The sequence below is a fragment of the Vipera berus genome (genome assembly GCF_964194415.1).
Source record: "Vipera berus genome assembly, chromosome: 1".
In the NCBI taxonomy this organism is placed as follows: Eukaryota; Metazoa; Chordata; class Lepidosauria; order Squamata; family Viperidae; genus Vipera; species Vipera berus.
The window spans coordinates 67,025,300-67,050,837 of NC_138202.1; the positions used below are offsets into that span (position 1 = coordinate 67,025,300).

At 40.1% G+C, this 25,538-nt stretch overlaps 1 protein-coding gene across 1 annotated transcript; it reads right to left on the reverse strand.

The window, feature by feature from the left end:
• Positions 1-248: 248 nt before the first annotated feature.
• On the reverse strand, positions 249-24,875 carry RHOV (ras homolog family member V). Its single transcript, XM_081314383.1, has 4 exons — positions 24,685-24,875; positions 22,332-23,011; positions 4,512-4,570; positions 249-3,085 (listed from the first exon to the last, which is right to left on the reverse strand). Exons 2-4 carry the CDS (start codon positions 22,528-22,530, stop codon positions 2,645-2,647), a joined length of 699 nt encoding a protein of 232 aa, XP_081170509.1. The 5' UTR covers positions 22,531-23,011; positions 24,685-24,875; the 3' UTR covers positions 249-2,644.
• Positions 24,876-25,538: the final 663 nt, after the last annotated feature.

Genomic DNA, 25,538 nt, shown 5'->3' on the forward strand with positions numbered 1-25,538 from the left:
TGTAATATTTAGAACTTTAATGAGGAATTCATGTCTCATGTTGTAATGAGTTTTTTTTAAAAAAATGAATTTCCTGGTGATCAAAAGTGATTTTTAAATATGCAATCTGTAATACCCGTTATCTAAATGAATAGCTGAGTGCAATAGTCTGTGACGTGAAGTTGTCTTCATTGGGATTTTTATTTATTTATTTGCATTATATAGCACAACAGAGGAAATAATCCAATGCAAACAATATTTATGTTCAAATAGAATATCTTTATTTGATACAGAAAAAAGAATGATATGCAATCTCTAGGGCAATAACAGCATGGATTAAGCATTCTTTCTTTCCTGTAAGAGAATATTTTTGGGTACCATCAATATGAAACAACAGTAATCAAATATCCCTAATTAATTTTGAATAAAAAGGGGGAAAACATAAGATGGTACCTATGAATTCCTGCTATATTGACATTACTTTTGAGGTCTGATCCTCAGCTAAGGCTGTTCCAAGACTCTTTTGTGATGCCCATTGGAAATGCATAAAGACCCACTTGTAAACATTTTCTTTTTATACAGCAAAACTGAAGTATGTCACATGGAATGAGCAATGCTCAATGGCTGTTTCCACAATGACACATTTCCAGGACATTGATACATTTCTGCGCAGACCACAAAGGTGAGTGTAGTCATGGCTCAGTTTCCCAGTGTACATACCTGTGGCAAAAAAGGATGTAGAGATGATGATCACATTTGAGCATTCATATCTGGTTTGGATGTGATTCGCAATATGACTGATATTTGATTCAACTATCTATATGCATTTATAGGATACCTAGGGAAGGATCCAATGTATCCAGATGTCGTTCCAAACTATGGAAATAATTTGTACAGAACGTGTAGGATCAACAAGCTTGTTTCAACTCCAATATCCATGATGCACTAACCTGTATAGCTTTCCTTTCCTCTCTTTGCCTACCTTGTACCTTCTCTCTCTCTTTCTCTCTCCCTCTCCCTCCCTGCTATCACTTACTTCTCCCTCTTCTATCACATGCCTCTTCCCCTTTTCATTTTCTGCTATCCTCTCATATTTTATCTCCATTTTCCTCCTCTATTTTCAGTTTTTATCTGACTCAAAGTAGAATTTTTGTATCATTTTAAACGGCAACATTACCACACCTGAATGCTGTCAAAGGTGGCAATCTCCTTTTTCCTTTATTGACCATTGAAGTAGACACCCCTCTCCTTTTTAGTGACTGCTCTGCACATGTGCCAGAAATAGAACATGAATTGGTCAACTCTCTGGCGCTTTGGGGTCAACCTTATCAATGCCCAGAGAAATAGTTCTTCTCAATTAATGCTCTTCAGATGTGCTGGATTATTCCCCCATTATACACATTCATCATAGCTGGACTATAGATTTATGAGCATTGTATCCCAATGTACCTACAGCAGAGAACATCAGGTTGGGGAGCGCTGCTTTATGATTTTGGAAAATACTGTGTCATATGTTCCCTTTGAGATTTGGTTGGCATGCTTTTAATTCAGTCTTTTTAATGTGTGGTTATCTTCCCATCTCAGATGTAAACTTCATCTTGCTGTAATAGTTACACAACATAAATATTAATTGCTAACTTGGTAAACCTGATTATTCTGCTACAGGTTTCAGGGAGGGAACATTAAAGCCTTTGGTATTAGCAGTGAAATACAAAGGAATACGATTTAGGGCCCAATCCCTGATATAACAGGAATTGCTCATTTCCTTCCAGCTAAACAGCATTATTGGCACGGTACTGGATGGCATCTTATTCAAATAGGCAACACAGTATCAGTTTGCCTAGCATGGAAAGTCTAAGAATATGTGAAGGGAAGAAAAAAAATGCATACTCAGAGCTACTGGACTTCTAATCTTGAATTTAGTTTGAACAGGTTAAACTTTGATTAGGCTAAAATACTTTCTAAGGATGAGTTTAAAAGTGAATCAGAAAGTTTGTTCACACAGAAAGTTTACATCAGAGCAAATCACGCATCAATCTTTTTCAGTGGATGCCCAGACTATATTTCCTGTTCAGAAATTATTTCCCACTCAAACATCCACACATACAGTATCTAACTACATATTTCCTACAGTATTTCAGTTTGTGGTATGCTTTTCACATGTAAATCCAAATATTCTTAGAATAGCACTACATCACACTGTCTTTTTTGAGCCATAGGCATTTTCCCCACATAATTTCATTGGGAAATATTGTGTTGTTTTAAGGATGTGACATAGCCACTCTTCACCCCAAACATGAATTAATCCTCAATTATATCGTGAGGGCTTCTTTTCTTTTACTTTTAAGAGGGCTGAAGTGGAAGTTTTAGGTCTGCATCAAGAAACCCCTCTATTCATTATTACAACTTGAAAATGAGATATAACTCTCAAATTTACTTAACTGAAGCGTTAAATCAAGTTTCACTCAATTATATATAAATTAACTTGGCTGCTGGACTCAGTACATCAGCATCAGACCATCCCATTGCAGATGTTTGAAGGTAGCGTGTACCATTTGATGCCACACTTCTATTTCTTGTCTCCCAGGCAAGTTTCACCATAATCCAACAAGAGATTATGCTCCAGGCTACTTTGGCTTACAAATGTCTCTTATTGGAGTCAGTTTCAGACAAAGCAGAAGAATTTCTTCCATCGGCATTTAGAGAGAGTTTTGATTCCTTTGGCTGTCATCTTCTTTTCCTGCTGGGCTTTGTATTCAACTGCACTAACAATGGCTGTGTCAAAAACCTCCTTCAGATTCTTTTGAGTCAAAGCAGAGCACTCTACATAAGTCTGAGCTCGGATTTTTTCAGCCAGGTCTTCTGCTTGTGTTCTTGGCACAGGTTTGACATGGTAGCGGTTCAGGCTGATTAGGACTTTAACATCATCTCTGAGGTCAGCTTGTGTCCCTACTAGCACCACTGGTGTTTGGGGATTGTGAGTTCTTATTTCTGGAATCCATTTTTCTGTAATGTTTTGGAAGGAGGTGGGATTTACAACACTGAAGCAGACCAGGAAGACATCTGTGTCAGAGTAACAGAGAGAGCGGAGGCAATCAAAGTCTTCCTATACAGGGAAAAGAAACATGGAGGTCAATTTGTGTCAAACATTTACTGTACTAATTGCACTTAGTAGGCACTGAATCTCGTCTTTGCCACAAAGCTCCAAAGCCGAACTTTCAACCACAAAATCATAGAAAGGTTAGAAATCATCTGAGTTTTCCCAAGTGCTTTTAAGAGGAAAACAAAAGCCAATTAATAGCCACTAAATATAAAATTAATTGTTCAATTTCACATATCACACTAAGCTTAAAACGAAACAAAACATATTTTGGCTTAGCATGTTGGGTATACTCTACCATTATAGCTTATGGCCAGAGTTCCTAACTGGGATAGGACATCAATGTCCCAGTGGAAGCTTGTTTTGGTCTTCAGATTTTATTTTTTGGAACATTGATCATTGAAATAAATATATGGGAAGCCAATAATCTTCAGCCTCAAATATAGTTTCCAAGAATGCATCTTTTTTTTTATTCCCAATTTTTTTTCTAGACTGGGCTGCTCATAAACTCCAGAGGGATTTTTAGAAAATAAAACCAGTAGATAGCTACAGCCAAGTGCTTTATCTGGAATGTGGCCAGCAAAAAACAGGAAAAAGCTGAGGTGTTATGAAACATCCTGGAGAAATACAGTATGGCAGGTGATGAGTAGAGAATAACTTCACCATTTTGCCTTCTGTAAAATGGATGTTTGTGAATCAGACATATCCTGTCTGGCAGCCATTCTCTGAGCATATTCAGAACATACTCTCAAAATCCCAGCTGTGCCATTGCTCCCAAAATATTAAGGTCTCCCAATCAATGGCTAGTGTTATGTGTAAATGCAGTGACTGTGGCTTAGTTAACAAATGATGTTTTCAAAAATAGGTTAATTCACTAACTAGACCACTGAAGAAGGGAGAGACTTTTAATGCCCATTAAAATGGCTTCTCAGTCATACAAACAATCAAATCCAAAACTCATGTCCCAATTAAATTTCAGAGTTCATACTTCTCTTAAAAAGTCATGGGCCTCCAGACATAATATTTCACAAAAGGAATTCTTGCTGCAAAAAGCCCCCCAATATATCTCAGTTAGCTAGCCATAAGTCACACAAACAAGAAAACTGTATTGTTTGTTCGTTAGATTTATAACCCAGCTTTTTTTCAGGAATGCAAGACTGCATCCATAACATATTTAGCATATTATACAACTACAAGATTTTCAGTTCAAAGGTTAATTCGCACAAGAACTCGCCAGAAGGAAACACTGTGTGTCTCTCCAATACAGAAATATTATTTTAATGAAAAGTATGCCAGAACTATGCTGTAGATTGTTACTGAATGTCAGTAATTTTTTTTTACTGAATTATTTTCATTATTTTTTTTCTGATATCATCCTTAGCATGGCGTTTGAACCAGAGCTGCAAATATGCTTTACTTTTATAGGCCCCACCTGTCCTGCAGTGTCCCACAACTGGATACGAACGGGTGCACCATCAACCAAGACTTGAACTATAAAGAGAAAGAAAAAAATGACTAAGTAATTGATGTATTCCATTCAGCTTCACTAGCATCAAGGACTCTTTGAAAGTTGGGAAGCTACACAAATATTATCCCAAATGCTGGAGTGGGAATATTTGAAAATACTGAGCAAATGCTGTGTAGAAGATTTATTACTAAAGCACGCCCAACTCCATACACTAATAATTTTAACCTGCATTGACGTATTGCCTGTCTGGCCACCTACATCTTAACAAACAATTGCAGGAAAAGTATATATTCCATCTTAAACAAAACATGAGCCAGTTTTTCCAGGTCCTCCAGTATCTATGTTCCACACCCCCATCTATATTGATGTGCTGAACCAATAACTGAGAGTGGATGCCATTGTTCCTATGATCTAAGTAGGCTGTAGAGGTATTATGAAACTCTGGATCATCCTTTCATAATCTGATGTTTTAAGATGATAGATTCTATCAACTCCAGCCAGCATGGCCCCTGAGAAGGCACCAGAAAAGTCATGCAATTTCAAATTTGGCTGCTTTTCTGCATATGGGGCAGTGTTGTTAACACCCGGTCAGGTAGAAAGATGGCGGTCAAACAATGGAGCATATTAAGCTAGCCAACTATTTAGGCACAGAAGACCAGGATTAGTGCAGCTGCTTCCTAGCTATTATTATTGATATAGTGTCTCAGGTTGATTAGGCAAGGCTTTAGGTACCAAAACACAGAACCAGGTCTGAGCTGCAGTCATCCCAATTGGTAAATGGCTCTTTAGTATCTGTATGCCATGTTTAGCCAACACAAATAAATACATACACAGTTAAACATGATGTCCTTGTATCTTTACAGTATATGAAAGTAACTTTTCAAAAAGCAAACAATTGAAAAGCAAGAAGTCTACATGTTCAGCTACTCTTTCTCCTTTTTGCCACCTCTGAGATGTTCTGGGCCCTGATGTCTATGCTGCATATCCCGAGTTGTTTACTGTTAACAGCGAAACCTTATTAGTATTTGCCACAAACGCCATTGCATAATTGCAATGAACTCTGACAAAGTTTTTAAAAACAGCTCCACCCAGCAGGCATAGAAGTTGTTCTTTTACCTACCTTCATGTTTTGTTCATTTTAGCTATAACAGACCAGGGTTAGCCCACTAATGGTCGTAATCTCTGTGACATACTGTAAGATATTTGAAAGCGGGGCGCTACTCTCACGTGGGCATTTGAGAGTAAAAATTCCCAACTCCCTCTAGTTTCTCCATTGCAATGTGTGCTTGTTCTCAAGATTGCTGAAGCAGTGGGGGTCCAGCAGCTCCCAACAGCTTCCATAAGAACAACCTGTCATTAAGCTTGCAGTCCCTTAGGGCTGAAACTGGCAAGGCCTTCCTTTTTTCTCTTATTGCTTCTAGCAACTCTTCAAAGCAGCATATAGCTATCCTTACATTTGTAGGCCAAAGCAATTGGATCTGAACTGATAAAACCAGCCGGGCAAGTTGAGTGGGAAAAACAAAACAGAGACATATATACGGTAACTGGTAATTTCGTGGCTTTCTTTCTTTCTTTCTTTCTTTCTTTCTTTCTTTCTTTCTTTCTTTCTTTCTTTCTTTCTTTCTTTCTTTCTTTCTTTCTCTTTCTTTCTTTCTTTCTTTCTTTCTTTCTTTCTTTCTTCTTCCTTTTCCTTCTCCTTCCTTCCTTCCTTCCTTTCTTCCTTCCTTCCTTCCTTCCTCTCTCTTTTTCCCTCCTCCCCCTCCGTATCTGCTTCATCATCCTCATTTCTCCTTTTTTGTTTCTCTGTTTCTCTATACAGTGGTGAGGCCCAAAAAGTCCTGGCTATTTGTCTGTTGTGTCTAAGTATATCCTTACAAATCAGCTCAAGAATTATAGTTCTGACTGAGAAAGAATACTTTCCTCATAAATAAGATAATTTTCTTGTATGCCATTTCTTTCATAAACACAGCTGATCTATTAACTCACATAAGTAACCAAACAATATATCAACATAGTCTTGCAAGCCATTAGCCATTTGTTAGTCTAAAAAGTATACATTTAAAAATATAGTCTGCTAAATGCCGAGTTAAAAAAAACTATTTTAAGATAATTTTTACCTCCTAATTTTTCAAATATTTCCATAGTTCCTTGTTAACCCAATACAAGGAAAAATTTAAATATTGGCATCATGACTTAATAATGAGATTGGTCAGGTCCAGGCTTTAAGATATAGCTTTAAAATACAGCTATTCAGTTCACAAAATTCAGAGCGTGAGTGGCTTACACATTGTCTGATGGACACTGATTGAGGACTGAGGAAATAATTAGGGAGAAACCACCACCTTTTATCAATACATTTTTCCTACTGTTCAATCCAATCCTGTTGTGTGGGATAGCTAAGATTAAATACTCCATCCTCTCCTTTGTGGTGGCTTTTTGCTACTTGAGGATAATGAAATTTTGACTTCTCGCCTCTAAACTAAATATGTCAGGTCCTCTGACCTCTGTAGCTGCAAAGGATTTCACAACAACCTATTCAGGTATTCAGAGAAAAAAATGACAGGCATGGAGATACAGGAGGAAAATTAAAAATAAACCTTCAAAAACGCCCCCACAACTCCCTGCCCCCAACAAACAAACTCATTTGAATAAGTCTATGTTTATAGAAAAAAGCTGAGAACAATTCACTCTCCTGTAAAAACTGTGGAAAACTAGCTGAAAATGCAGGAAGCAGAGGAGATAGGTGATAAAAATAAATCAAGGCAAAATGCACAATTAGCAGGAGTGTGTAATGGAGGAAAGGGAGACATCCTGTCTTAAAGGAGACAACAGTAGGTACTTAACACCAAGTAGAGATATTGACAGGGTGTCCTTGAGTACAGAGAAGTGTTTTATTTTGGAGAAACAGGACTCTGCTAATCTTTTCTCGGGCATTTTATCATTAGGGAAATGAGGGCTGTAGCATTTGCAGTCCTGTTCTGGATGAAATAATCCTTATCGCCTCAGGGTCTTTCGGTACAATAAGGCAAAGGCTCTTTCTGAGTCACCTCAAAATCCTTAGTACCACCCTGTCAGCTGTACTTTTGCCACCTTGGAACACAGTCACAAGTCTCCACAGCACATGGAGGACTTTTCTGGAGTTGGTTCACTGCCTTGACTGCTCTTATAGAATTTATAGAGTTGGAAGAGATTTATTTATTTATTTATTTTATTTTATTACATTTATATACCGCCCTTTCCCTGAGGACTCAGGGCGGTTTACAGGGAATTAAAAACCAACAATACAAAAGATCTTTGGTGGTCTTCTAATCCAACCCCAAGCAGGAGACCCAGGGGTAGGCAACCTTGGTTCTTTGGAGTTGAAGTCCCTGCCCTATACCATTTCAGACAAATACTGCCTAATCTTCTCTTTAAAACCTCCAGTGATGGAGCAACTTGCGAGACCACCTGCTGCCATTGTCAACCTCCCATCACCTGGTTCGCTCCCACAGAGTCGGCCTCCTCAGGGTGCCGTCGGCCAGGCAATGCCGGCTGGCGACCCCCAGGGGGAGAGCCTTCTCTGTGGGTGCGCCGACCCTCTGAAATGAGTTGCCTCCAGAGCTGCGGACGGCACCTGACCTTCGGTCCTTCCGCCGTGACCTGAAGACCTGGTTCTTCCAACAAGCGGGCCTGGACTGACTACGATATTTAATTAGGCTTTTACTGGGTTAAATTGTTTTGTAATTTTTTATTTATTGTTTAATTCTCTTTTAAATTTTTTACTCTATGTTTTTTAATTTTTATTGTTGTGAGCTGCCCTGAGTCCTCAGGGAAAAGGGTGGCATATAAATTTAATAAAATGAAATGAATGAACTTCTGAAGTCTCTTTATTGGAGTGGGGGGGGGAAATGGATGTGCTGGGGATAGTACTTAGATATTCATGCCACAGCCATCCAGGTTTGGGGGAAAAATGAACCCAAATTATAGATTGTGTCTGAGGCACAATTTCTTGTCTAGATATTTGGAGGCTTGCTGGAGCTGATCAGGAGCAGGAAGGTGCAGAGATAAGAGACTTTTTCTGAATAGAGTGTGAGTGGTTTACACATTGTGCTAAGCCATAATGTGGGTAGTTGGGTGTTGAGTATGGCCATATCAATTAGACTATTTACTACCACCACCCCTCTATTGTGAATGCCTCATGAACTATTCCCCAAATCCCCATGAATTTTTATAGGCAGTTTCTCTCATCTATTTGCTCAGTTCTTGCCCAGAGATTGGATGGAGAGAAAGTTGGTGGAAGGAACAAAACAGAAAAAATAAAGAAAACCAGTCCCAGAGGACTTTTCACTAATATGAAGCTTTAGAAGTATAAAATCTATTGAAATGTAAACAAAGGTGTGAAAACATGGCTCTATATGGCCTTGCTTGGGATGCATAGAGGAGCACACAGTTGTCGGGCTGGTAGGCAGCCCAAAAGTCTTCCCTCTGCCTTTTAATTAATTTTTAACATTGGATTTCAATCACCCTTGCCTCCCTTGCCTGTTTAAGTAGTGTATATTGGAGGTGATTATCATCTGAAAGCTGAATGTAATGAACTTTCATTTTAATGGATGCTGATTAAAATGACAATAAAGTTATTCTATTCCATTCCATTCTGTTCTGTTCTTTAAATTTTATACACTGTTTTTTATGTTTTAACATTTTATTTGTACACCACCCACAGTTCCTCTGAGAGGAAGACGGGCGGTTCCAAAATTGGATTAAATAAAATAATATAATAAGACTCTCAAGAATGGGATGATGTGTATATGTGTGTGTCTGTATATGCACACACATTCATAAAACAAACACCACCAGGAAATGTCTGGGCTAAAGACTAAAGTGGGAAGTAAAAAAAAAAATAAGAAGAAGGCAATAGCAAACCACTTCCGTGTTGCTGTCAAGAAGACAATATCAATTTATCCTTGAAACTATCTGCTGGAAACCTCAATATCCTTTTCAAAACACACAGTTGAGAGTTTCAAGCTTGTCAGGAAATGACTTCAGCACAAATCATAGTTCAGTATTTTTCAGTTTTGGCAACATTAAGATATGTGGATTTCAGCTCCCAGAATTCTCTAGCCAGCATGTATGCCTGGGATGCTGGCTGGGGATTTCTGGGAGTTGAAGTTCACACATCTTAAAGTTGTCAAGTTTAAAAAATATTGTAATAATGTAACACAATAAGGCACCTCCACAGCACAACAGAAGTAGTAACCAATGCACCAACCGGAGAAGGGATCCCCTTTCCCTAGTACAAAATAATATGTGGTACTTTTTTGATTAGAAAACATAAGGGATAATTTAAATGGAAACGGAGGCATTTTGGCATTACAGGAAAAAAAAAGGAAACCTTGAAAATGACATAAAATTAAGGACCATCCAAAGACTATTGTTTAAAAAAACAGGAAAATATGTCTACATTTCTGGGTGCAATAAGGTTAGTTTTCATCTTAGACCAGGGGTAGGCAACCTCGGCTCTTTTATGACTCGTGGACTTCAACGCCCAGAATTCCATGCTGGCTCAGGAATTCTGGGAGTTGAAGTCCACGAGTCATAAAAGAGCCGAGGTTGCCTACCCCTGTCTTAGACAATGGCATTCCCCGGTATGCATATTCTTGTATGTGTTGAATTGTTACCCATATCAGTGTTCCAATCCCCAAACAGCAAAATTGAGGGAGGCTGTAATCCACCATATATAGACCGTGCTATGCTGACTTTTTGTGATAAAATTACTCTAAATGAGAATATATAGAGAGAGAGACAGCAGGACAGACAGGTGTTAGACAGTCAACAATTAAAAGGCAGCCATCAGATTTCTCTGCAATTATTTTAATGTCCAGACAGCCTCCTGGGGAGCGAAGTCCTACAAGTTGTGAATTAAAAGGCAGGAAAATAAAGCAAAGCAAGCAAACTCTTCCTAAGTATGCCATGTGCATATACATCAAAATTCACATTAGGGAAAGCCCATTGCATTTTTTAGAGTAACCTGATAGTGTTCTCATAATGGAAAAAACTTTGCAATACATGGAAAGCCTGACAAAAGTACCTCATAGGGCAGCCCTCTTTCCTCTTTTCTGCTGTATCTAATAAGTCCAATAAAAAGCCTCTTGCTTTACCAACCATGGTGCCTCGGCTTAAAACCACAATTAAAACCAAAATTTCTATTGCTGTGAGACATTTAAGTGAGCATTGCCCCGTTTTTTGACCTTTCTTGCCACAGTTGTTAAGTGAATCAATGCAGTTGTCAAGTAAGTATCCTGGTTGCTAAGTGAATCTGGCTTCCTCATTGAATTTGCTTGTCAGAAGCTCACAAAAGGTGATCGCGTGACCCCCTCCCTCCAGGACACTGCAGCCATCGTAAATATGAACCAGTTGCCAAGCATCTGAATTTTGATCACGTGACCCTGGGGGAGGGATGCCGCAATGGTCGTAAGTTTGAAAAAGGATTGTAAGTCGCTTTTTTCACTGCCATTGTGACAGTCACTAAATGAACTGTTGTAAGTTGAGGACTACCTGTACAATATGCAATATGGTCTTTTGAAAATGGACTGCAGCCAAACGTGTCTCTGAAGATGGAGCAGTCTTCTTCAGGACACATGAAAAGCCAGTCAAGGTGGAATTGGGTGGTTAAACATGGACACAGAAAGAGAACTAGCTTGAATTTATTTTACATACAGGTAGTCTTCGACTTATCACCTACTAACCGGTCAAAGTTACAGCGGCACTGAAAAAAGTGACTTGTGACCACTTTTCACACTTATGACTTTTGAGGCATCCTCACAGTTATGGGATCAAACTTGGGGTGCCTGGCAACTGGTATATACTTACGATGGTTGCAGCATCTTGGGGTCCTGGGATGGTCATCTGCAACCTTCTTATTTATTTATTTTATTTATTTAATTGGATTTGTATACCGCCCTTTCCCGAAGGACTCAGGGCGGTTAACAGGGTAATTAAAACAAGAAATACAAAAATTAAAAACAATTAAAAAGATTATAACAGTCCCTGAAAAAGTAAAAAACCCCAATTAAAATTAGAATTAAAATTCTCAGCCTGGGCCAGAGAGCTCGAAGAGCCAGGTCTTCAGGTCCTGGCGGAATGAATGGAGGTCGGGGGCAGTCCTCAGCTCCACGGGTGGCTGGTTCCAGAGGGCAGGTGCACCCACTGAGAAGGCCCTCCCCCTGGGTGTTACCCACCAGCAATCTTTTACCGGCGGCACCCTGAGAAGACCCTCCCTGTGGGAGCGCACTGGACAAAGGGAACTTGATGCTGGCAGCAGGTGTTCCCTCAGATATCCCGGACCCAAGCCATTTAGGGCTTTATAGGTCATTACCAGCACCTTGAATCTCACCCGGAGGGCAACCGGAAGCCAATGAAGCTCGCGGAGTAGAGGTGTTACATGGGAGTATCGGGAAACCCCCATCACAACTTGCGCGGCTGCATTCTGCACCAGCTGAAGCCTCCGAGTGGTCCTCAAGGGCAGCCCCATGTAGAGAGCATTGCAGTAGTCTAAACGGGAGGTCACGAGCGCATGAGTGACTGTGCGTAGGGCATCTCGGTCCAGGTAGGGTCGCAACTGGCGCACCAGGCGAACCTGGGCAAAAGCCCCCCTGGTCACGGCTCTTATGTGGTCTTCAAAATTGAGCCAGGAGTCAAGGAGGACGCCCAAGTTGCGAGCCCTATCAACGGGGGGGTAACACCTCACCCCCCATCGTTAAAGGTGGAATGGTCTGGTTAACCCGAGATGCTGATATGCACAGCCACTCAGTCTTGGCAGGATTGAGACGAAGCCTGTTTCTCCCCATCCAGACCTGGACCGCCTCCAGGCAACGGGACATCACGGCGAGGGCATCGCTGGGTTGGTTCGGGGTGGCTCAGGAATCCTGGGAGTTGAAGTCCACGAGTCATAAAAGAGCCAAGGTTGCCTACCTCTGCCCTAGGAAATGTCTTTGGCCAGCACTCTACATCTTTCTGATCACAGAAGTGGAAGACAAGATAAAGCCCTTACTGATTTTTTACACTTCAAGCCAGCCTTGGATTCCTCTTGCTTTTATTACAGTACCTTGCAAAATGATTTATGATCTGTGATCTATTACTTGCTGTTCATAGGTACAGTGTGAGGTTATGCACCAGAGACAAATTCCATGTGTGTCCAATCACACTTGGCCAATAAAGAATTCTATTCTATTCTATTCTATTCTATTCTATTCTATTCTATTCTGTTCTGTTCTGTTCTGTTCTGTTCTGTTCTGTTCTATTCTATTCTATTCTATTCTATTCTATTCTATTCTATTCTATTCTATTCTATTCTATTCTATTCTAATGATCATTTTGCCGATTTAATTATTACTGCACTTGTTATATATTGAGGTTTGGGAAACATCCATTCACATGTATACTGGGAACTAACAGTTCCCCTGCACTTGTATTGAACTCTAACAGTTCTGATGGGAGTCAAAGTGGCGGGATTGTTGGGTTCAATCTGATTGGTTGTATGAAGGTATAAATGCATGTACACCCTAACCCAGGGGTGTCAAACTCAATTTCATTGAGGGCCGCATCAGCATTGCGGTTGCCCTCAGGGGGTCGGGTGGGTGTGGCCTGGGTGGGCATGGTCTACTGGGTGGGCGTGGCTAAAGTGCATATGGCCTACTGGGTGGGCATGGCCAGCTCTACATCGTTCGCATCAAGGGTGCCTATGGGGGCCTGGGCAGGAGTGGGACAGATCTGAGGGTCTCTGGCAGGAGGAGGGTCTCTGGGCCAGGGCCAAGGCAGTGGGGGCCGTTCCCTCACTGTTTCCAGGATGGCTTCGCGGGCCGCATGAAACCACTTCCCGGGCCGGATCTAGCCCCCGGGCCTTGTGTTTGAGATGTCTGCCCTAACCCCTCAGTATAGATATGATTGCCAATAAAGCAACTGTTCATTTGTACTCATCTGCCTGGCGTCTTCACTACGCTTCAGAACCCGATACATAATAGCACTGGTGTATGAGTACATATAGTCTAATCGCCACTGAGTTAGAGTAATACTCAACCTACAAATAGCAGAAGTGAAAGAAGCCCTACCTTTGTTAAGGCCAGGACACAACTATGACTGTTGCCAAAGCTTAGCTGTAAAGAAAGAAGACTAACCTGTTCCTGGTCAAAGAGTTGCTTAGATTCTTACTTGATCTTCAAGATAGTGGGCATTTCCCGCTTGTCTCATTTCAATACTTGACAAACCCACATTGTAAACATAAAATGGTTGCTATGCCCAGACCATTAGAGTGCAAAAAAATTTGATGCCATATTTTGTGTGAAATACAGTATATGCCATAATACTGGTATCGTATAACATGATAAAAATGCCATTTGGTGTGACTTTTCATGGCACCTCAAGAAAACCTCTGTTGTCTACTACAATGTACTCTTCGTGGTGTCACCTTTGAAAACACCCTGGAAGTTGCAGCAAAAAGCTAATATAAGGAACAAGGATCACATCATGTTTATATTTTTAAAAATGCCAATTATTTACCCGGTACTATTTAAGCAGTTGGTATTAAACTTTCAAACTCTAGGAGGCATAGAACTTTATCAATGATGAAGGTGTCCAGCCATTAAGACCTATTGATCTTTCTGAAAATTTTCTAGCTCTTGAGAGTCTCATTTATTTGGGACAAAGTGAGCATTTTTTCCTCCATCATCTGCAGGCCACAGATTATACGCTATGTAATTAGAAAATCTATAAAGATGCATCTATTTTAGCATTAACCTTTTTATTTTTAATTATTTGATATTAACACATGTTATATTTAATATTTACCTTTTTGTATGCTATCTTTTAATTACTGTTATCCAGTTTGAGTGTTCATTTGAAAAGAAAGGTCAGGTCCAGATCAAATAAGTAGACAAAATGATTAAGATAGCAGAGGAAGATTAAGAGCAAGAAGGGGAAAAAAACTGATGGGACTTTAGCAGGCAACACTCTTCCAAAGAAAAACTTTGTTTAGAGTAAAAGTGAGAATGCGGAGACATCGCAGAGACATCTAAACATCGATTCTCACTGGCTCAAGGTTGACTTAGCTTTCCATCCTTCCGAGGTTGGTAAAATGAGAACCCAGATTATTGGGGGCAACATGCTGACTCTGTCAACGGCTTAGAGGGGGCTGTAAAGCACTGTAAAGAGGTATATAAGTCTAAGTGCAATTGCTATTGCTCTCATGGCATGGAAAAAGTAGAGCGAGGGAAGTTATTTTTCTCTTGCACAGTATTAAAACAGGGTACAACCCACTTAAATCAAACTTTGAGTAGAAAGAGACTCAAGATTAATAATTGCCAACACAAGGCACAATTAAACTACAGTATTCACCATCAGATGTAGAGACACTACCAGTTTCAAGTGTTTTAAAAGAAACAAGAAGAATTCATAAAGGATCAAACTATCAGTGGCTACTAGATTGGATGACCATGTCCTGAATCACAGACAGCACCTCAAATAACAGCTATTCGCAAAGTTGATTATCATATTGATGTATTCTTATTGGGCCCTTTTTCATTGTTTATTTTATGGGTCTATTATTTGGCTTATGTTCTGTTTACACTCCTTTTATCTTCTTCCTTTTTATTATGGTAAGATGCCTAGAGTAGCCCCAAATAAGCTTCACTGGAGGAGCTATTACCCTCTTGGATGCATCTGCTACACCACCACATGATAGCAATAAAATTGGGTGGAGACATTGACCTAATCCAGCAGAATTCCTATGTACTAGGGTACGCAAGTGTGCCTTTGGATTCACCAAATAAGCGTGGTAAACTGATATGAGGAAGTTTATCTCCACTTCTCTCATACAGATTTGTAGGTCTTGTTTCAATCTTGCTTTGGCCTCCCCTGTAAATGATGCAGGAAAGTTTCAGTGCAATAAAGAAACAGGTTAAGCAGGAAAGTTGGGTGGGTGACAGTCAATATTTACTGACCCCAAGAGCATTGTCTTGCAATGTGAAATATCAGTAGTTCTGATCTTAGCACACATGCATGGGAAAATATTACTTTTCAATATTATCTGAAATACTAGTCTTCCCTATCAGCCCAACCTACTGTAATGACCTCTGCATGCACAAGACAATAATTCGACATTTCCAGCTAGTATACTGATTACAAATGATAAGCGTTGTAGTTCAACTATCTGGAGAGGAGCAGGTTGAAGGATTCTGTTCTTTATTCTTGCACATGATTCATGATGGATTATCTCATGCTTTTGAGAAACCCTGAACAGCTTCCTCTGTGCTCATTTAAACCAGTTCCACAAGGCTACTCAGTTTTTACTTATTTAATTAATTCATTTATATTTGCCTTTGTTTTACCAATCCTCATTGGGCACTTGCTTGGAACTGTGCACCAATTGCCTTTAACTCTTGTATAAGCTTAGTTCACCCATCATAATCAGTTCTAATATGGTTAGTTGAGTGTTAGTTTATTGTGTGTACCCAGCTGATTACATGAAACATATTTAGTGTGATAACATGAACTAGCCACAGTGAAGCAAAGTTTTACATTTACATTTAGGCAGGAAAAATCAAAGGTACAAGTTACAGATTGGGTGAGACCTGGCTTAAAAACAGTAACTGTGAGAGGGACCTTGGAGTCCTAGTGCACGATCACTTGACTGTGAGCCAGCAGTGTGCAGCAGCAACCAAAAAATCTAATACAATCCTGGGTTGAATAAACAGAGACATAAAATCAAGATTATGCGAAGTATTAGTACCGCTTTATAAAACCCTAGTAAAACCACACCTGGAATACTGCAGCCAGTTTTGGTCACCATATCACAAAAAAGATGTTGAGAGTTTGGGAAAAATTCAGAGAAGAGCAACAAAGATAATCAAAGGCCTGGAGACTAAAACATACGAAGAACGGCTACAGGACTTGAGTTTGGCTAGTCTAAAGAAAAGAAAAAATAGGGGAGACAAGATATCAGTGTTCCAGTATCTGAGGGGCTGCCACAAGGCAGAGGGGGCCAGATTGTTCACCAGAGCACCAGAGGGAAGGATGAGAAATAATGGTTGGAAACTGATCAAAGAAAGAAGCAACCTGGAATTAAGGAGAAACTTCCTGACAGTGAGGACAATCAACCAGTGAAACAGCTTACCCCCAGAAATCGTGAGTGTTCCATCACTGGAGACTTTTAAGAAGAGACTAGACATTCACCTGTCTGAGACGGTATAGGTTCTCCTGCTTGAGCAGGGGGCTGGACTAGAAGACCTCCAAGGTCCCATTCTATTCTATTCTGTTCTGTTCTGTTCTATTCTATTCTATTCTGTTCATTCCTTGTGTGTTTGAAGAAAAAAGCTTTCTAGCAAATGTTAACCCTGTTTTATCCCAGGAATGTAGTCATTTCTTAACTACATGCTAGATAGTGTGCTATTTGTAAATGATGCCAATATTGAATTTTGAGTGTAGGAAAACGTAGTATTTTCACCACAGAAGCTCAACCCTCACCAATAGACAAGATATTTCATTGGATGAGAAATCCTGTGTGGGATTATTCTAAAGCAGTTTAGTCTTCCAATTATAGCTGTTGAGATTTGGATGTAAGGCTTAGATCGCCACCTGTTTATAAACTGGGAAACAATTAACATCCCCTCATTTTGTTGAACTAAAACGAAAGGACAACTACGGAGAACTGGATTCTGTCTGAAGCATTCCAGTCTATTGAAAACCACTGATTGGGCTAGAGTAGCCTTCAAGGATCAAACCTACAAAATCTCGCTGGGCAACCCTAGGGAGTCTATCTTTCAGTGTTGCTGCTGTAGGAAGATGAAAAGAGAGAAAGATTAAACCACGTTGTATCCTGATACTTGGAGTCTGGAAAAGTGTTGGAAACAAACAAGCATCTTTAGAGATTGTTTTGAGGAAATCATATCATGCAAAGCAAATAAGGAAAATTGCAACCTGTCGTAGTTCCTCATCAGGGTTAGTCCCCACCTGTTCCCCTAAGGTTAGAGATCTGCTGTCCTGGAAACAGAAGAAAAGGCACAGAGAGGAAGGCATTTTTGGCATTCAATATCTGGCCTTAATCAAAATGGGCAGGGGAAACATCTAGCCTCCAGGTTCCAGATATGTTGAAATACACCTTCCAGAAATTCTCATTATTGGCCTTTTCACTAGAGTTGTTGGGAGTTGAACTTGGAGGCTCAAGCTCCCATTCTACTAGATTACATTTTTAAAAAGAATTTTCAAAAGATAGATCCAATATTACTTTTGTAGTATTGTTTTAAAAAAAGAAAAAATAGTTGTTTACGAAAGATTGATCTAAAAAAAGTGTTTCCTATAATGTATTCCTTTTATCACATCAGATTTTAAACACAGGTACAACATGTAATGAGCTAAATACACTGTATTTTAAACGTGTACCAGTGGAATGACTTCTGTAATCTAAACTTAAAGGATATACTGAAATACAAAATTCAAGCCATAGTTCACTGAATCACAGACTGTCCTTTGGCTTGCACATAGTTTGCTTGGTAATACAAGCCAAATCAAGTGATAACTTATATATTACATGTTCAGAATTAGAACAGAACAGATATAGCAGCAAATTCAACCTGCCCCAACCTGGTCCACTCCACATATATTGGGACTATAACTTTGAGTATTCCAGTTGTAAGGTTGGAGCAAACTGACTTAAGCCTGACCAGATTATGTAGCTGATTGTCCTTCAGGAGGCAGCAATGGAGGTGTTCACACCCTGTGCGATAATTCAGGCATATAGTCACTGTTGTATCATTTACAAACTAGAGTTAAGCAAGACCCTTCAAAATGGGTGGGACTAGAACCCATACTGAGTCTGTTTTAAGTTTCTGGAATATTTTACTTTTCAACCGTCCTCCCCCAAATGTTTGAGGCTCTTGGCTTGCTGTAAAAGGAGTTCTGGCATTTCACAGGGTTCAGATGCAATATGGATTTTTGCACTAGGCAGGATGTTGGATAAAATGATCACAACAACTCTTCCAACTCTTTCATTATATGAATACTATGAATACATTGTATGAATATTCTTTACAACAATATAGCTTTGGGATCCAATGCCGCTCCTGGGAAGATAGATGCCATCTAAGTGAGCTCATGTTCAAAATGAAAGTCAGGTGTGGGTTTATCTGGAGCTCTAGTTCACTGCCATTTTAATACAATGGTTCCTTTTGCTGTATGATAAAATAAATCTAAAACCACATGCTGTAGACATTCCTACTTGCTGCTTCAGGTAGGTCAATCAAAATTTGTTCATACTACAATTTTCAAAAGATAAAGAGACGGCCTTTTGGAAAACATCCAGAGAAACTGCTTTATATTATCATCTAGCAGTTACTGGTTAGAAAGCGTTCTCAAAATGATTTGAAAGCACACACGTAATTCCTTTCTAATCCTTAAGACCCCATGTGGATGCAATGAACCAGGTTCAGAAGGAGCCTCATACTCAAATTGCAGTAGTTGGATTAATCAGTCATTACAGTTGAAAAGGCTCAACATCTTGCAGCTTTTCAAACTGTTGAGGTCGAACGCCTACTTTACTCTTCTCCCATCTCATGCCTTCAACTTCCATGATTCCCAGCCAGCATAGAAGGCAGTATGAACAACTGATGGTGTCCTTGAAGTTCAACGTGTCAGGAAGGTACCAGCTTGGAGGTGGCTGCTCTATATCTCCCTCTGAAATTTCTGACACATTCTGAGGGCTGGTGTATATTTCAAATCCTTCCTGGCTTGCTAAGTGATAGTTATTTAAAAGTAAAAAAATAAATTCTAAAATTCCAATATGCCACTTTTCAGAGCTATATTCTGAACTGTACAACAAACAACTCCATGTTCCTTACTCCTGAGGAATAAGTATTCTCTAATGACTATGCTAGCTGGGAATTTTGAAAGATGAGCAAATCCATCTAAGAGGACACCAGGTTAGAGAAAGTAAAACAGCAATTCATCAAAAATATCAAGAACAGAATCTGTCACAGCCAGTTCTAACTGCGCTTCCTATTTCCTTCCTTACAAGGTTATGCTCAGGCTGACAGAAACTCTTCAGATGAGATGTTTTGACCAAGAGGCTTCAAGGAGCATTAAGAGATTGCTGACCGCCAGTCATCCTCATGTGATAGACAACCCTAGCAAGCTGACCAATCTAATATTGGTAGAGAGTTCCTTCCTGGGAAAGAGCAATCCAAAAGAAACTGAACCTCTACAGTTTTTCCACCGATGCCATCTTAACCTTAGAGTCAGATCAAGCTAGATCAATAGTAGGGCAGAAGGTCAAACACAAATCGCTGTGTCTAAATCAGTCTCATGTTTATCACTCTTCCCAACTTTAGGATAGCCTTATGTTTAGGTTGATTTAATGTTCTCTCCACAGAAGGGACATAGAAAAAAAGGCCGTATGAAACCCAGTACTGCCCTTCTGATACAGGTACCATAGAAAGCACATTTTATGTTCTTCTCTATTGCCAGTTCTACAGTACATTCACCACTAACTGATTATCCCTCTTTTTATTTAAATTTCCAGGGCACTCTGATAGCTTTTTATCTGCACTATTTATTTAAAAAAAATCAAAATCAGTTTATTTCTCTAAAAGTCATAAAATGTTACTGCACTATGTGTAAGCTCCACCCACAAGTAGAATAGAATAAAAACTTTATTGTCTCTTTAAATGCACACTAAATCAGCATACATTAAAATGCAATTTTGTTGCATTCAGCTTTTTTTAAAAAAAATACCATTATGCATATACCCACATACACACACATATAAGACACAGAGAAACATCACAGTCAAGTTCAAATGTATACATATAGATGGCACACAAAAAATCCTTCGAATTTACAAGTAGTTACTAAAATTGTTCTTGTGGTTAGAAGATAGTTTTGTTTTGTTCATTTTATTGACTGTACCTTTTATTGGCCAATGACCAAAATAAAGTTTCTGTCTGTCTGCGAGATGAGAACTTTGGCACTGTGGGAAATGGTTCTTCTAATGCAAGCAGATGTTCTATTGTTTTTAATTTATTTTACATTTTATTTATTAAATGTGGATTCAGCATCTAGATTCAACATAATTTTCAAGATTAAAAACAAAGTCTGCAGAATTTGTACCAGATGCATAGGTAGAGATACAGGTATAACCATTACATCATTTTGGAGAAGAACTGCTATGTGGTCAGTAAAGTGACACTGTCTTGATGGCATGTAATCAATCAGTTGCAGACACTAGGTAAACTGGAAATAAATAAAGAATGAATCAGATGGATTATCTACCCCAGCACACAAAAGTCTAGCACCACCTTATTCTATAACTGCTACAAAAGAATCACCTTATACAAACTTTCTAGGGAGGAAATCCCATTGATCTTAATGGGATTTACTTTTAAGGAGGCAAGCACAAAATTGCAATGCTGGAGCATGGTTTATCAATTGCTAAGCTTAGCTACTCAATTGAATGTGTATCTTTTTTGGGGTGGAGGGATAATCCACAGTCATTCTTCCTGCATTTCCAGTTTAGTCTTAGGCTACATGATCTGAAGCGTAGGTAGTTGATACCTGGGATAATCAACCCCCAAGTGCTGTTGGAGTTTCATCCTTATAAATGAATTACTGACACACTTTCAAGTGGCATACAATTATCTGCTTTCTTATATTTTAACTGGAAAAACAGTTCAAAGGTAATGCTCCCTCAGCTTTACTTGAGCAATTAAAATCACCTCAGACAAGTCAAACAGACTAGCCGTCTTGCACTGCTAGCTGAGTGGGAATGTTACCACCCTCGTTTCAGGTGAAAGACTACAGTGAAACCTCTTGCTTTGTAACCTCTTTTTGAGTTCAAGATGTGTTTATACTCGTTTCCTTTTCTGAGAACCTCTCAAGGTTATGGAATGTCAATATGATTGGAATTATAGACGGAACTCTGCAGGCTGAGGAGAAATTTTTAATTGGGGTTTTAAGTATACAGGGTCAATTTAATATTTTTTAATTTGTTTTTTTTTAACTTTTGTATGGTGGATTTTTTAATTTCCTGTAAACCGCCCTGAGTCCTCAGGGAATAGGGCGGTATATAAATGTAACTAAATAAATAAATAAATAAATAAAATGCATAAGGCCACTAAATTTCAAGAAGGTAGAATGCAAATCTATAGACATTGAACCTAGGAATGCCACGTTTATCTCGACAAGATTGAGGAGACATAAAATTGTACCATCGATGAAACAAGAATACCCATCGATCACTTCCCACTTGATTAGACTCAATTGTTTTTTTCAGAAAGAATGAGAAAACTTTTGTTCACCTCAACCCTCCGTTTTTCCTCCTGTTCCACCTTAACACTTCATAAATAGCAAAGGATCAAAAACTTTCCTTTGACACAGAGCTTACCAACAGCTCTGCCTTTCTTCCCTTTTTTTCCCTTTGCCCAAGGATCCCATATAAAAGGGGAACATATCATATCGTTTGTCATCTAACTTTTATCTGCCTCTTCAGAAAAAAGTCACCTGTGCCCAGGAAAAGAAAGCAGTAGCTTTGACAATCCTATACACCACACTTTGTTGTTGTTGTTGTTGTTGTTGTTTTTAAAACCACACTGAAACCAAGAGTGGGTGTTTCATCCCACTAGGTTAATTGTTGTTATCTTTTCAAAACACACAGTGCTAAACCCAGAAGATATTTCTCCCCGTCCCCCCACTCCTCCTCCAGCAAGCCCCCCCCCCTCTAACCTGCTCCCTTGACAGGCTGAGGTTTCTGCTCTGCCTACCTACCTGAGAAGGTGTCCAGCGCGGTCGGTTGGTACTGGTCTGGGTATCCATTTGTTGTGTAGCTGACAATCAGGCTGGTTTTGCCCACGGCTCCATCCCCGATGAGGACACACTTAATGCCCAGCTCCGAGCCGCTGCCTCGGCTGGGGCAGCTACTCCTTCGCAAGGTGGGCGAGTAATCCAAGAGCTCCTGGGGCGGCATGGCTGGAGGAGCCGAAAAGGGCACCCTTCGGCTTCCTCTTTTGAAAAGTGGGTACGATTTGAAGCAGAAAATGTTGCAGCTGGATACCGGCGTCTTTTTTTTTTCTTAAAACGGTTAAACCGAACAAAAAAACCCCCCCAAAGAACCCAACCCAGCAAGGTTCAGGGGACGGTGGGCACCTAAGAGCCCCGCGTGGGTCGGGCACCGTTTCCCACGCAAAGCGGCAGCTTCTCTTTCTCTGGGTTACATCGCTCAGGTGTCCCGGAGCAGTGAAAGAGTAGCCAGGACAGGTAGGTTGGTATCCTGGGCGGGAATTTCATCCTCTCCGCTTTCCATTTAACTTCCCAGGTCTTGTCAGGTGCGTTTGTTTTTCCTACGGCCTCCTGCATTTGCATAGGGCCGCCTCCTTTGCCTGTAACTCGAGTCCACGCGCGTCGGGACTTCGGGCCAAGACGTCTCCCTTCTCGGGACGGAGCGCTAACTAGGTAAGGAAAGCCGATGGGATGAGCAACAAAAAAGGCTTCCCTGTATAAAGAGACAATTATCAAGGGGGCAAGTCTTGTTCGCTCAAAGGCCCAAGCAAGCAAACAAGGGCTGTTTGGTACAACTCTCTCTTTTGCAACCCTATACCTTCCAAACTATATGGTCGAAATCAGCCTGTCTCGTCCTTCCTTGGCAATTTTTAAGATGTGCGGATGCCAATTCCCAGAATGATCCAACTTGGTTGGGGAAAATGTACGGACATTTCATAGGCAAAATGATTCGAGGAAATGCCTGCATTCTTCTTCTGAGCCCTTGGAGAAGTATGATTTTTACAAAAAAGTCAAATAATGAACACTTCAGAAAGTGAGTCATTTGGGACCTGATTCATAAACCCCAATCTTATTTAATGTTTTTCCCAGCCTTCCCTGCAGTTCCCAGATACTTCCCAACCTTTCTCTTGAGGAGCAAAATGGGCTTCCTTCCATTTCTCTACTTTACTTCAGAGTTTCCATGACACAGATGGGACAAAGGTCCTTCTCAGTAATGACAATTTACAAAGAACTGGTTTCAATCTCCCACCATGGTTAAATGTGTGTCTTTATAATATATATCCTGAAATCTTTTCACAGTTCCATTCAGTCACGGTACAGACTGGAGATACAGGATATTCTTTAACAGATTTTTGCAACTCCAATTCTATAACTCTGGCTGTATAATTTTGGCAGCCATGGGCTTCATCTCACCACTGTTTGCCCTGTCCTTAAGTTATTATTAGTCAAGATAAACGGTTTGGTTGTACAAGGCATTTGAAAGAGGGATTTTGCAACATGTTGTAGCAGAAATGAAGCTTTCTCTTCAAATCATGAAAGCAGCTGTGCTTTCTGCAAGTTTGTTTGGCTGTTTGTGGAGGCTGGGAGACATATGCCCCATCCATATGTCCCTATGGAAAAACTAATCACATCCTACCCACCTAATTTTTGCACAAGAACAATCTGCATGCTAAGGTTATTGCATGCAAATATAATTTGGCATAGTACCTCTGACTAGTACTTCTTTTCATCACAGATTTATTTGCATAAAGGCATCTGTAAGCCATGCAAGTCAATGGAAACAAGTCTTGGCCCAAGCTAGGTCTTCCTGTTATATTGAAGTTGTAGCAGATCACAGTTTCAGGGAAAAGACATCATCCATGTGTCCACCAAGTATGAGGTAGCTACCAGTACTATACCAATTATTTTATAGTTTAAAACTATGGCTAATTTATAAGCATTTATATAGTGTAGGAGATTTGGGGTTGTGTCCACTGCCCATTCTTCTGTTAGAACAGGGGTGTCAAACTGCTGGCCCGTGGGCTGGTTTCATCACACCGAAGCCACGCCCACCCCATTGCTGTCAATGCAAAAAGAGACGACGTCACGTGACGTGGCGAGTTTGACACCCGTGTGTTATAAGATCCTGGCTGTGATGGGATAAGGGCTGAACTATGAGGCAGGAAGCAACAATTCTCAGGGCAGACACAGGTTAATATGGAATAGATATTTCTGGTTCTCAAGGCCAGGAAAAAACAAAAACAAAAAAAGAATGGGAGGGAAAGACCTAGGATTTAATTCCAGGGCTGTGCTGTCTGTCTCACACACATAATATGCAGATCTTCTGCATATAGCAGCTTACCTATCCGTGGCAAGTCTATGAAGCTTCTCCTGTTACCGGATGCAGAGCTGAGCTTTTGAAGAATCAATGAATATTGCCACGCCTGGTCTGAAGATGGACAAGGACCTGTTGAATTTAGCTACTATTATATTTTCTACTGTGCCTGATTCAGGTTCCCCCCCCCCCAACTCATGTCCTCCAGTTGTATCAGACTTCAACATCCTCTGGCTATATTTTACCTGTGCTGGTTGAGAATTAATGTACATCCAAGAAAGAAAACCATTCTTGACCATGATAATGCCAAAATTATAGAACGTACATTGTGATGTCATGATGCAAGCTTTGCTTTTGGGTACCTGAATTGCAATGTCACTCAAAACATATGAGAGGTAGGGTTTCCATCATGGCTGCACAACACTTAACCCCTTCTTCTGATAGCTATGCATCTGAGACAAGAATTAAGTAGTGGGCCCCTGGAAACAGTCCAAGGATAAAATGCAAATGTCATTGCACAGAAGCTGTCTATCCAATCCCAGTGGTAGCCCCCCCCCCCATTAACTACTGCCCTGTTTAGCAACTGTTTGAACTTACAACAGCACTAAAAAAACCAGTCTTAGTACTTACAATGGTTGCAGCATTTCCATGGTCACGCAATTGCAATTTAGGTGCCCGGCAATCAACACAGTTACAATGGTTGCAGTGTCCTGTGGTCATGTGATCACCATTTGCAAGTTTCACAGCTGGCTTCCAACAAGCAAAGTCAATGGTAAAGATGGCAGAAGGTCGTAAATTGTGGTCATGTGATGTTGCCCTTAATGACCACAGGTAAATTCATTTAAATGCTAGCAGAACCGATGTAAATTGGGTGTGCTTAC